General features: G+C 41.4%; 1 protein-coding gene across 1 annotated transcript; it reads left to right on the plus strand.

Annotated features, from left to right (window-relative positions):
* The first annotated feature begins 2,583 nt into the window (after positions 1-2,583).
* Positions 2,584-13,758, plus strand: nt5dc3 (5'-nucleotidase domain containing 3). Its single transcript, XM_040026042.1, has 14 exons — positions 2,584-2,978; positions 3,944-4,128; positions 6,189-6,263; positions 6,358-6,413; positions 6,520-6,610; positions 6,692-6,829; positions 7,641-7,701; positions 7,863-7,965; positions 8,630-8,731; positions 8,875-8,956; positions 9,055-9,141; positions 12,087-12,227; positions 12,357-12,421; positions 12,529-13,758. The coding sequence occupies exons 1-14, from the start codon at positions 2,687-2,689 to the stop codon at positions 12,788-12,790; spliced, it is 1,740 nt and encodes a 579-aa protein (XP_039881976.1). The 5' UTR covers positions 2,584-2,686; the 3' UTR covers positions 12,791-13,758.
* Positions 13,759-14,138: the final 380 nt, after the last annotated feature.

Here is a 14,138-nt window from a genome sequence, read left to right on the forward strand (position 1 = left end):
GGTGTTAGCGATCGTGTCAGCAGCGATATTTAAAAGAGATACTGTGAATCTTATTTTAAAAAAATGACAACCATCGTCAATACTGAACATCTCAAATGTATTACACTTGACTGTCTGACCACAGTGTCAGCTCCTATTAAGTGTGATGTTTCTCCAAATGTGAATGGAAAAATTAACAATTTAAAGATAAATAATAAAATACTGGGCTAGTACTTTTTTGTTATAAGGTCAATAGTTTGATTTACTACATTACAGTAAATCATAGTTCTATCTTAAAAATGATTTTTCCAGTCTAATACAATTTTCATAAAGCATCTTTTAAACAACAAAGATTACCGAAGTTCTGTACATAAAAAGGTGGATTACATAATAAAATACAAGATATACACATGTGCGCACATGCCCACACACATCAACCTAAAAGGACTGCAAAAAAAAAACAAAACACAAAACAGCCTTAATGCCTTCAACTCTTATGCTGGGTCAAAGCAAAAGAAGAAAAGCTCGTTTCAAAGGTGGACTCAAACAAATGTTGCGCTTATGGCTGAGATAGCTTGATTCAAACATACAATGCAACATCAAAAATCAATTGTAAAATACACAGGAACCAGTGAAGGGAGGTCAGGACAGGGGGAATATGCTCCATTTTATGGGTTCTATTAAGAAGGTGAGGAGCTGCATTTTCTTTTTTTTAAGCAGAATTAATTTGTTTACCCAATTTAAGTCATAATCCTTCTGCTTACCCAATCCAAGATCATAATCCACAATTCAATGTGAACCTACACAGGAAAAACATGCAAACTCCACACAGAAAAGGTCTCAGCTGGCTGGTGGATTCAAACTCTGGACCTTTCTGTGTGGAGTTTGCATGTTTTTCCTGTGTAGGTTCACATTGAATTGTGGATTATGATCTTGGATTGGGTAAACAGAAGGATTATGACTTAAATTGGGTAAACAAATTAATTCTGCTTAAAAAAAGAAAATGCAGCTCCTCACCTTAGCCTAATAGCTATATTGTGAGCTATCTGGAGGTGAAATAATGACTTTTGGTGTTGCACTGATCAAAAGTCTTGAGCCTTCTCTCCACCTCTGCATATGAGGTGAAAGTTTTAGTAGCGTTTGCATGCATATGTGCACGTCATACTTTCAGTCTGTAAACACGATAGTGCCAAAGGTTTTGAATGAATTATGATAAAACTTTGTTGGGGTGCATGTTCACAATCCATTAAAATGTAGCTCAGATCCACCAAGGTCTTCAAGGTCAGCTTAAGAATTAATTTATCAAAAATCATCGTGTCATGTCACATTTTACCTCTGACCTCTCCCTCAAGATCAGTAGATTATTCCGGAGGTCAAATTGATATAGAGCTACTGCAGTTGGTAGTTGGTTAGATATATATGGGGCAGCAAGGCGGCATGGTGGTGGCACTGTTGCCTCGCAGCAAGCCTGAGTTCATTTCCACCATCAGGCCGGGGCCTTTCTGTGTGGAGTTTGCTTATTCTCCACGTGTTTGCGTGGGTTCTCTCCGGGTACTGCAACACACGTACACACCTGCTAAGTAGTGTTGACGGTGCGCTTCATCTTGACAATGCTGTACAAGCATACAGCGAATGAGTGTACCGCTGATCTTTATCCACTAAGCGGCACTATTTAGCTACTGACTTAAAATATACACCTTATAGTAAACACAAATGATAGAAAAAACACTGGTGCAAGCTTCTTCACGAATGTGCATATTATTCTACTGCTTGCTCATTCTGTTTACATGTTTATGTGGGCAGCGGAACAAGCAGAAGCTAAAAGACAGTCAAAGGAGCTTGCAAAGAAAAGCGTCTGGACTTCTTTAGGTTACTTGAAGACGTTTCACCTCTCATCCGAGAAGCTTCTTCAGTTCTAAGGTCAAACTCACGGGTCAACTCACCCGAAACTCTGGCTGATTGGGACCCACACCCACTTTCACACCTTGGCTCAGGCGATTAGAGGATCATCAGGGGGTCCTCTTGTCCCTCTGTGGGGGGATACTCCCACTAGGTTTATATCTGGGACTCTCCACCATTTGACCTTAGAACTGAAGAAGCTTCTCGGATGAGAGGTGAAACGTCTTCAAGTAACCTAAAGAAGTCCAGACGCTTTTCTTTGCAAGCTCCTTTGACTACGATGACCTGGATGACTGAGAACCTTCACAGACACAAGCTAAAAGACACACAACTCTTTCTAATAATCCTCGTCCCAAAAGGATAGATAGATAGATAGATAGATAGATAGATAGATAGATAGATAGATAGATAGATAGATAGATAGATAGATAGATAGATTTGATTCAGCATTCAGTCTTTTATTGCTCTCATATTTTATTGGATTTCTACTCTCTAATAACACATTTACTACGTGTTGGCTACCTGTGATCCCAAATGATGGAAGGGCAGTAAGGAGCGAGCATAAAGTATTAGAAATATGCATCTTATATGCATTTATAAATATATTCAGGCTATGGGAGGCACTGAACGTCAAACGCACGAGCTCCTGATTGGCTGGCTGGTCGTGACCTTACCAAACAGGGAAGTGACGTAAGAGCAACTACACAGCGACAGTTTCTGTTTTTGCCGAGGGAGCCCGTTGCCGCATGCAGTCGGCTGGGGAGTACGCCGCAACCTCCGCACGGTCCGCCACGCTCTGAACAAAGCTATGGCGCCCTGGTCTTTGCCGCTCTCGTCTCTTCTGAAACACACGGACTGTCTGCAGAGGGCCAATATTTTCTGTAATGTCGTACAGGGGTTACACCACCACTACCATCCGGTAAGGTCTCGGTTATGGAAACGGAATTTCAGAGCGGTGTCCCAGGGAGTTGGTCAGCTACTCTCCCACGAGCCCAGAGCCGGAAAGTGCGCAGCATCTGTTTGTAGCAGCTCCTTAGACGGTCAGAACACGACAGAAAGGCTGTGGTCTGTTTACGATGAGACCAAAAGACAAACTGGAGGTAAGGTCACTGTTCACAGTGAGGCGGCTCCTCATTAATAATTACAGCCCTGCCCTAAATACAAAGCTGCTGTTTCTTTATAACTCTGTCATGGCTTGTGTTTCCTGCTGACTAACTACATCTCGCCATTCCTCTATATTAATAGCTTCTCAGACAGCAGACTCTAAATGTGGAAAATAGGTTGTACCTGTAACTTGATTTATTTGTGTCTCACTGATGCTAACAAATCCCCAATGTCTACATTTCGGAACCTTAAAACCTGCATGTTTTTATTTATTGCATTACTGATTAATGATCTTTTTTAAAGGTCAGAATTTGTTGGGAAGTTGACATTGAAGGGTTAAATTAACACTGTGCTGATGTTTGACTGAGGTGTTCTTTTACACACCTTTTGTCCACTCCTGAATGAGAGTAACCTTGGGAGTTGGTGTGATTAGCACTGTTGCCTCACAGCAAGAAGCTTCCCGGTTTCCTCCACATGTTTTAGCTTCCTTCCACATTCCAAAGACATTCATGTCAGGTGAGTTGGTGACTCTAAACTGGCCATGGATGTGAGATAGATAAAATATTTTAGGTGCATAGAATCAAGAGCTGTATGAATGCCCCCCCCCCCCCCCCCCTTTTCTAATGTATTAGTTTTTACATGTTTGTCACAATTACATATTTTCAGATCCTCAAAAACTTATATTCACTTCTTCCGATTACTATAAATGATTTTAATAATGCTATAAATAAAATAGACGTGACAGTCAATGTAGGCAATATATAATTTATTATAAATATTTTTTAAAAACAGATGGTAATAATTGCTGTACATGTGTCTGTGCAAAGTTTTGCTGAGATTGGCCCACTTGTTAAGAAAGAGGTAGGATATATACAGATACATTCTTCATCTGTATTATTGTATATATTTCTGAATTCAAATAAGCTGAAGAAATCTCTTGCGTTTTTATTTTTCTTCTCAGATCTGATCTCCGTTATAACTGCCAACTCTGTCGACCCAGACACTATTTTTGCCAACAATGAGATGAGCCTGCGAGACATAGAGATCTACGGGTTCGACTACGACTACACTCTGGCATTCTACTCCAGCCATCTCCACACTCTCATCTTCAACATAGCACGGGACATCCTCGTCACTAACCACCGGGTGTGTGTTGTGAATGATTCTACAACCTGACACTACTGATTAAGTCACCCCTCCGCTCAACCACAACCGGTTGCCCACACATGGCCACCCATCCCTGGGCCCGGTTCTGTCAGGCTTCTTCCTTTGAAAAGGGAGTTTTTTTTCTTCCCACTGTCACCAAATGCTTCCTCGTACGGGTCATCTGATTGTTTGGGTTTAGGGTCTTTACCAAACAATCCAAAGCGTCTTGAGGCGGTGGTTGTTGTGCATTGGCTAAAAACAAAGTTAATTTATGTAACAGATTCTTAAAGGTTGTCAGTGTGCTAAGATTTAAATGAAGCTACAACCCTGTTTAAGCTCCATGTGCAAAAGTACATTTACCTTTGTGGGTAATTTACAGTGGGGCAAAAAAAGTATTTAGTCAGCCACCGATTGTGCAAGTTCCCCCACCTAAAATGATGACAGAGGTCAGTAATTTGCACCAGAGGTACACTTCAACTGTGAGAGACAGAATGTGAAAAAAAAATCCATGAATCCACATGGTAGGATTTGTAAAGAATTTATTCGTAAATCAGGGTGGAAAATAAGTATTTGGTCAATAACAAAAATACAACTCAATACTTTGTAACATAACCTTTGTTGGCAATAACAGAGGTCAAACGTTTACTATAGGTCTTTACCAGGTTTGCACACACAGTAGCTGGTATTTTGGCCCATTCCTCCATGCAGATCTTCTCGAGAGCAGTGATGTTTTGGGGCTGTCGCCGAGCAACACGGACTTTCAACTCCCGCCACAGATTTTCTATGGGGTTGAGGTCTGGAGACTGGCTAGGCCACTCCAGGACTTTCAAATGCTTCTTACGGAGCCACTCCTTTGTTGCCCGGGCGGTGTGTTTTGGATCATTGTCATGTTGGAAGACCCAGCCTCGTTTCATCTTCAAAGTTCTCACTGATGGAAGGAGGTTTTGGCTCAAAATCTCACGATACATGGCCCCATTCATTCTGTCCTTAACACGGATCAGTCGTCCTGTCCCCTTGGCAGAAAAACAGCCCCATAGCATGATGTTTCCACCCCCATGCTTCACAGTAGGTATGGTGTTCTTGGGATGCAACTCAGTATTCTTCTTCCTCCAAACACGACGAGTTGAGTTTATACCAAAAAGTTCTACTTTGGTTTCATCTGACCACATGACATTCTCCCAATCCTCTGCTGTATCATCCATGTGCTCTCTGGCAAACTTCAGACGGGCCTGGACATGCACTGGCTTCAGCAGCGGAACACGTCTGGCACTGCGGGATTTGATTCCCTGCCGTTGTAGTGTGTTACTGATGGTGACCTTTGTTACTTTGGTCCCAGCTCTCTGCAGGTCATTCACCAGGTCCCCCCGTGTGGTTCTGGGATCTTTGCTCACCGTTCTCATGATCATTTTGACCCCACGGGATGAGATCTTGCGTGGAGCCCCAGATCGAGGGAGATTATCAGTGGTCTTGTATGTCTTCCATTTTCTGATGATTGCTCTCACAGTTGATTTTTTTCACACCAAGCTGCTTGCCTATTGTAGATTCACTCTTCCCAGTCTGGTGCAAGTCTACAATACTTTTCCTGGTGTCCTTCGAAAGCTCTTTGGTCTTGGCCATGGCGGAGTTTGGAGTCTGACTGTTTGAGGCTGTGGACAGGTGTCTTTTATACAGATGATGAGTTCAAACAGGTGCCATTCATACAGGTAACGAGTGGGGGACAGAAAAGCTTCTTACAGAAGACGTTACAGGTCTGTGAGAGCCAGAGATTTTCCTTGTTTGAGGTGACCAAATACTTATTTTCCACCCTAATTTACGAATAAATTCTTTACAAATCCTACCATGTGAATTCATGGATGTTTTTTTTCACATTCTGTCTCTCACAGTTGAAGTGTACCTCTGGTGCAAATTACTGACCTCTGTCATCATTTTAAGTGGGGGAACTTGCACAATCGGTGGCTGACTAAATACTTTTTTGCCCCACTGTATGTTGCTCATTGGTTTTAAGTAAACCTAATGCTTTTCTTGTCACTAAATGTAAACCTTTGTTTGTTTTTTTAAAGTATCCAGAGGGCCTGCGAAAGTACGAATACATTCCAAATTTTGCTGTAAGAGGACTTCACTATGACGTCCAAAAGGTGAGAGTGGAGCTTCCATTGTCTTAAACTGTTTAGACAATCTAAGATCGATGTGAGGACCATCGGTATGATGATTATATTTAATCATTTTTAGGCATTACTGATGAAGATAGATGCTTTTCACTATATCCAGTTGGGAACTGTATACAGGTATGTGTGCACTTTGTTAATTCCATGTCTGAGTAGTGACCATTTATATGACGATACAAATGACATGCTGTTTAGGAATTTACATTGTTTAATGTTTTTGATTCAGAGGTCTTCATCCAGTTCCTGACGAAGAAGTAATTGCCATGTATGAAGGCTGCCATGTTCCTCTGGAGATCATGAGTGACTTCTATGGCAAGGTGATCAGCACTTCCACACTGTCATGTCTCCACACAGATACTGTAACAAACATAATAATTATGATAATGACTTCCCTGCAGAGTTCACATGGCCATACGATGAAACAGTTCATGGACATATTCTCCCTGCCTGAGATGACCCTTCTGTCGTGTGTCAACGACTTCTTCATGAGGCACAACATCGACTATGAGCCAGTCCATCTCTACAAAGATGTAAAGGTCAGCTGTCTTGTTATCGCTGTACCTTGTTTTAATGCAATGATTTAACAGCACTCTCTTTTTCCTGATTGGATCTCGAAAAAGGCCAGTGTGTGTGTGATGAGAATAAATCCAGCCACATGTTCATGACTGTAACTGTATTTACATGTTTCCAGGGAGCGCTGTGGTACTCCAGCCATTCGGTTCCATCTTATATTTAGATCTGAAAAGCAATGTCTAATTTTAGTCAAGCACGCTCGCTTGCAGCCATGTGCGTCTGTTCTCTGGTGGCTCCACGACTTCACAGGGAGACCGGCGAAAAATCAGATCTGCGTTCTCCCTTTGAGGCCAACTGTCATGGTGGGCCTCTCAGTTCTGTGTCACACTGTAGGGTATTTGTCAGATCGCTGTCTTTAAAAAGTCCTCACACTGACTCTCTGTTCCGCTAATGCTTCTCATGTTTGCTCAAGGACACCCCCTTCCTCCATTTTTTAATTACTTTCAAGCCCATTTTATTATTTTTTACTTCTTTTGTGCATCAAACAATCTTTGTATATGTTAAACATCCTAAGTTTTCCCTGAGGGGATCAGGATTTCAGGGGAAAGTTTACTCGCACACTCATTGATTCAAACACTTTCTCAGTGTGTCACCAAAGAAACTAAACTCTGGGGCTTTCTTTCTTGATATTCATTTGTATTCACAGATGCACTTGCTTTGTGCTTCTAAGTCAACTGTTTATATTCACAGCAAAGTTGCTATTGGACCTGAATGTTAACATAGCGTCGCTGAAGTTATAACTTGTGGCTAAGGGCTGTTTACTTTTCTTCACAGGAAGCTATTAGGGATGTTCATGTCAAGGGCATAATGTACCGAGCTGTGGAGGCGGATATTGGTAATTTTACTTTGATTTATATTACTTAGTTTGAACTAATGAAAGAAACTATATGGCCACATCTGAATAGTTGCCAAGAAATAAAAACACAATTTAGGCTTAATGAAGCTGTGATTTACAATTAAAAGCATAGGGTTTCTTTTCCCCCTCTCTCTTTTCAGAGAAGTACATTTGCTATGGTGAGCAAAGCCACGCTGTGCTGAAGAAGCTGTCAGCGCAAGGAAAAAAGATGTTCCTCATTACCAATAGCCCTTTTGACTTTGTGTAAGTGAGAGCAAACAGAGTGCAAGTGTTTGTTGACGTGATTAATTAAAAATGTCGTGTATTGGCGTACTAATGTTTAATTGGTGCCGCTTTATAATGCCCCAAGTTTTATGGATGGGCAAACACACATCAGCAGGCTGGTGTTTGTAATTCTTTGTAAATCATTCACTGTGAAGCCTTTTGAAGTGTCTTTTTTTCCAGAAATATAACAAGCTTGTGCGTATCCAACCTCGAAAGGTTGAAAAATCACTGAAATTATGTCTTTGATATAATATTTTGTTACACTGAGTTATCAGGATGGGCCTGATGTGTGCTACAATGTGCAAGATCTCGTGTTTTTATTAATGTCGTAATTGGAAGAATGGGCTTCATAACTGTGTTAGTAAATGTGTAAATGTTAAAATGAGATATTGAGATGTTGATATTTTAATTAACAGGCAATCCAAGTTGTGCCCAGCTGGGTTTGGATTTGACTGTCCTCCATTTTTATGAATTAACAGGTGGACCAATTTGCAAGTTTAACTGAGTTTACGCTAGCCTAGTGCTGCATTGACATGCTAATCCTGGTGTAAAGCTATGCCCTAAGCTTAGTGTTATTGCACCCTCATAACGAGCTCTAAGGCGTTGCTGACAAAGTAAAAAGCGGAATCTTTGTTTGCTGCAGGGATCGAGGAATGAACTACATCGTAGGAAAAGACTGGAGGGACTTGTTTGATGTTGTCATTGTTCAAGCTGATAAACCTAGTTTCTTTAATGACAGGAGGAAGTAAGTAATATGCTTCTCATACTATCTTCATGTTATGTTTTAGGGCACTTAAATAACACATGCCAGTGTGGCTACACTGTGTTGATCGTTGTATAAAAATGTGCATCGCTTTACTAAATATCCAATTTGCCGTTTTGTTTTAGACCTTTCAGGCGAGTGACAGACAAAGGTGTGCTGCTGTGGGACAGAATTCACAGGCTGGAAAAAGGGCAGATCTATAAACAGGTACTGTGCCCATTTAACAATTCTAATAAATCCCACTGGATACACTGCATGATGAAACAAATGGTTAATCTTTCTTTTTGTATGACTTTGGTATTCAGGGAAACCTTTATGAATTCCTCAGGCTGACCGGCTGGAGAGGATCCAAAGTACTCTACTTTGGAGATCACATCTACAGCGACTTGGCAGTAAGTTGCATATTTATAACAAAGCATTAAAACTACACCAAGGCCTGTAGTGTTAAAATTATTGTACTATGAATACAAACAAAGAGTGGAACCCCGCTTTGACCATGCAGTGCTCTGATAATGCTCCGTTTAGTGTGTTTTCCCAGAACTCAAAGGTCTCAGGCTGGATTATTCTTTACAACAATCTAAGTCTTACCTGTTCTGGAAGAAGACAACAGGGTGTGAATTATACAACTAAATGCACTGAAGCCTAGTTACTTAGACGCTGCATTGGGTTTGGCTGATAAATTAAAGGAAGACTTTTTAATAAGAGCACAGCATCAGGTCAGTTAAACTTCGGGGTATTGATCTGGTCAGTTAAGTAGCAGAGGGGGTTGTTAATAGGTTTTAGTTGCTTTCATGTTAATTACATTAACAACAGGTGCACTAGTGGAGCAACAATGAATCTACCCCCAAAACAGGAATGGTATTACAGGTGGAGGCCACAGAGATTTTTTTCCCTCCTCATATTTTCTGGCTGTTTTTCACTAGTTTTGCAGTAGTCCCACTCCTCCTCCTCCTCCTCCTCCTCCTCCTCCTCCTCCTCCTCCAAGTCCTCCAGTCATACATGCAATTTCCATAAGGTTTACTGTGTCTCCCAGCACAGTCTCAAGAGCATGGAGGAGATTCCAGGAGACAGGCAGTTACTCTAAGAGGGCCAGACAGGGCTGTAGATCTGTTTTTGCACAAAAGAGCAGATACAGAGGAACAGGATGAGAATGCCAGAGCTGCAAAATGACCTCCAGCAGGCCATTGGTGTGAATCTGACCAGACAAGTAGAAACAGACTCCATGAGAGTGGCTTGAGGGCTCAATTGGCATTTGCCATAGAATACCAGAACAGCACCCTGTGCTTTTCACAGGTGAGGTTCACCCTGAGCACCTGACAGACATAAAAGGGTCTGGTTTGGGCTTTATAATTGTGGAGAACGTTATGCTGCCTCTAATATTGTTCGGCATGACTGGTTTGGTGGTGGGTCAGTGAGGTCTGGGGAGGTATATCCATGGAAGCAGGGACAGACCTCTACAGGCTAGCCGACGGCACCATGATTCCCATTAGCTATCAGAATGAAATCCCTGGACCCATTGTGAGAACCTACTCTGATGCAGTGGGTCCTGGGTTCCTCCTGGTACATGACAATGCCTCATGTGTGAGAGTATGCAGGCATTTCCTGGAGCATTACATAATTGATACCACTGACTGACCTCAATGTTCGGCTGATCTGAATCCAGCAGAACACCTCTGGGACATTATGTTTTAGTCCATCCAACGCAGCCAGATTGAACGTTAACTGTCCAGGAGTTCAGTAATGCCCTTGTTCAGATCTGGGAGATTCCCCAACCGTTGTCTCATTAGAAGCATGGCCCAACGTTGTCAGGCATGCATGTAACCACGTGGGCACCATACAAACTACTGAGTGTAGATTGATCATTTTGATTTTCATCAAATGATCCGGCTTCCTTTCATTCCTAACACATTACACAGTAGGTATCAGTACAGATATCCAGTAGGATTTTTCCCCCATTGACATTTGATGTGTTTTTAAAGTGATCACTTAAGTTTGTATGACACACCTGCTGTAAAGATAGATAGATAGAACTTTATTAATCCCTCGGGTAGGTTCCTCCGGGAAATTCATTCATGAGTAGCACAGCACATCACCACCTCTTATCTTTTCATGCCTGTAACTCAGGAACTGGCAACAGCTTGGACAAAGCAGGTTACATATATGTATAAACTTGATTAGCAGTAAAAGCTGATAATGAGAGGTAGATTTTATATCGTTGGCATGATGCCTTGCAGGTGGCAGGCAGCCAGGAGTCAGTTATGTCGTCTTGCTTGTTTAGAGAGATGGAAGCTGGCATTTTGTAGTTTACACTAGTCACAGCTTACACTCAGGCTGTCTGGCTGTGGAATGACCTCATTGCTGCAAGTGGGCACAGAGTAGAAACATTTCTGAGTTTCCTCTTTTTAATTACTCAAGTCCAAAACATGTTCCCGCTTTGGATGTGTTGCAGATGGCATTTTCAGAGGTCTGTGTCATGTTCCTCTTAACTAGCAGATGAAATTGTTATAGTTTAGTTCTGGTTATCTGTCTTTACTTAGACGTACTACCGTAAGTACTGAAACACTGTGTGTTCTGTGTTTATTATTGTTTAATCAGAATCAGAATCGTGTTTATTGGCCAAGTATATGTGCAGACACATACAGGGAATTTGGTTCCGGTAGATGGTGGCTCTCAAGCACAGCAATGTGACACACACACACACACACACACACACACACACACACACACACACACACACACACACACACACACACACACACACACACAAAGCTGTGTAAATCAACTATAAATAACTAATCTAAACTTATATGCATAAAATACAGAAATGAAATGAGGTGGAATGAATACTACAGAATGTACATAAGGTGCAGTTGCAGTCTGGCAGTGGGAGCAGTGTGACAGGTCAACTGTTAAGAAGGGAGATGGCGAGGGGAAAGAAACTGTTCCTATGCCGGGTGGTCCTGGTCTGCAGGCTTCTGTACCGTCTGCCAGAGGGCAGCAGATCAAAAAGTCTGTGTCCATGGTGTGAGTGGTCTGTGATGATTTTCCCTGCCCGTTTCCTGGTTCTTGAGAGGTACAGATCCTGGATGGAGGGCAGGGAAGCGTCGATGATCCTTTCTGCTGCCCGTACAGTCCACTGCAGTCTGCTCCTGTCCTGTTTAGTGGCTGCACCATACCAGACAGTGATGGAGGAGCACAGGACAGACTCAAATGATTTATTTCCTCCATACCCTGTGCTAAAGATTCACGGCTCAAGCCCCAGACTGAAGGAGTATATTTCTAAATTATTGGCCTATCATGATCATGAAGATGGATCTACTGATCTTTTGTTCAACAGGATCTAACACTGAAACATGGCTGGAGGACGGGTGCCATCATTCCTGAGCTGAGGAAGGAGATTAAGATCATGAATACACCAGAGTACGTCCACATGATGACCTGGTTACAGTCACTGACTGGACTTATTGAACAGATGCAGGTCAGAAACCTAGTATATCATCCCTCCTCTTAGTCTTTTATTTGTATTATTATTGTTATTGTACTTTATAAACTTTAATTTCATTCTTAAAGTTTTTTTGGTTCACATTTATGCACTGCTCTCTAACAGGTGCACAGGGATCCAACGTCTCGAGCTGTGGTCGAGGAGTGGATCAAAGAAAGAGAAGCCATGAAGTAATAACAAAATGTTTTATTTATCTAAAACCATTTTGGATAATTTTTAGAGATATTGTGGAATCGATCTAACCATATCTCGATGATTGTGTTTTCATATATTACAGGCCTCAGACCAAGGACATCTTCAATGCTCAGTTTGGAAGTCTCTTTCGAACATACCACAACCCCACTTACTTCTCACGCCGACTCTCGCGCTTCGCTGACATCTACATGGCCTCCATCAGCTGCCTGCTCAACTACGACTTCCAGCACACCTTTTTCCCTCGCCGTACTCCTCTGCAGCACGAAGCCCCCTACTGGCCTGAGCACGGTTCTGCCGATTTAGGTGCCTCCTCTCCAGCTCCACAGGACCAAAGCAGAGTGTGATTAGCAACAGAAAACCACCGTAAAAAGCAAAACGCAGAGGCTGAATGATCTCAATCATTCGTTCGTTTATTTAATTTTATTTTCTTCAGCATGCCACATTTTGAAGTGAGCTCCAATGGTGACAGTTGATGTAAACTGTTTATGAAATTTGCGCTTTAAATTAGTAATTTATGTCCTTGTAAAACAACAAGTCTTAAGATGAGTAGTTTGTGTTTGACAGAATTGTTTAATTAAACAAATAGATGATTTTATGCAGTATAAACAACAGGGGGCAGTCACGCACCATTTTTGTTTTCTCCTATTTCGAGCTGTGAATTGCACACAAATCATCTATGCCTTTTATGTCCTTTGCATCTGTGGGTGTAATGGATATTTACAGTTACATTACAGACTGCGTTGCCTTAATCCCTTTGTTTACGTTACTGCAGTATTTTTTTTTTGCAACACCCTGATATAACTTTGTTGCAATTAGTTTTTTCAGAAAAACATTTGCCAGCCACAATCTCCGTTGATGTCATTATTTGCTGCACATTGTCAAGCAAACTGCACTTTGATGTTCTGAGACGTTTAATAGTTTTAGGAGTTCTCACACAGCACAGCCTGTATGTCTCATTTTAGCACGTGAGAAATGTTCAATTTTCTCAGGAGAAAAAAAAAATAGAACATCATCGCTATATTTAGCATGAATGTTGCTTTTTGATGTGTGAAGGAAGCTGCGTTTTGGGTTTGTTAGGTTTCACACTTTTGTAGGAGATGAGTAAAATGTTTTGTGCTGTAACCGTGGCTATATTTTATATATATATATATATATATGCTGGAGTTTTTAAAAAAGGAATATCAAAGGGAAAATTACAGTGGCCACAACGATGACCTCATAGTCTGGGTCTGTAGTTTAAATGATGTGTTTATGAAGTGTTTACTTACGGTCTATTTCATTATTTATTAAACTGGAAATGGCCTGATCCTAACCCAGTGATTTTGTCGTCATTTAAAAGGGCATGATCTGATCTGCCGACTTAATTAGCACGTATGTGTTCACTGAATGAGTAATCCATTCATTCTTTGCTTATGTTATTGGTATTATTACCTATACAAACAACAAAAGGTTTCATAGTTGAAATTTAATTTTCAGGACTAATTGCACCGGTGTTAATAACCACTCGAGTTTCTAATTACAGTTATAGCAGAGGGTTTATTGGGATTAATCCCCCACCCAAATCGTGTTACTGACTAATTTACCGTATTGCATCTGGGGCTTTAACTGTCAGGCAGGTGCAGGCTCTGGGATCTTAGAAAGAAAAAAAAAAAAGCCTAGTGCTTTGACAGGGATCAAAAATGATCAAACCAA

Source organism: Simochromis diagramma, unplaced genomic scaffold (assembly GCF_900408965.1).
Source record: "Simochromis diagramma unplaced genomic scaffold, fSimDia1.1 OVJJ01000293.1, whole genome shotgun sequence".
Classification (NCBI taxonomy): domain Eukaryota; kingdom Metazoa; phylum Chordata; class Actinopteri; order Cichliformes; family Cichlidae; genus Simochromis; species Simochromis diagramma.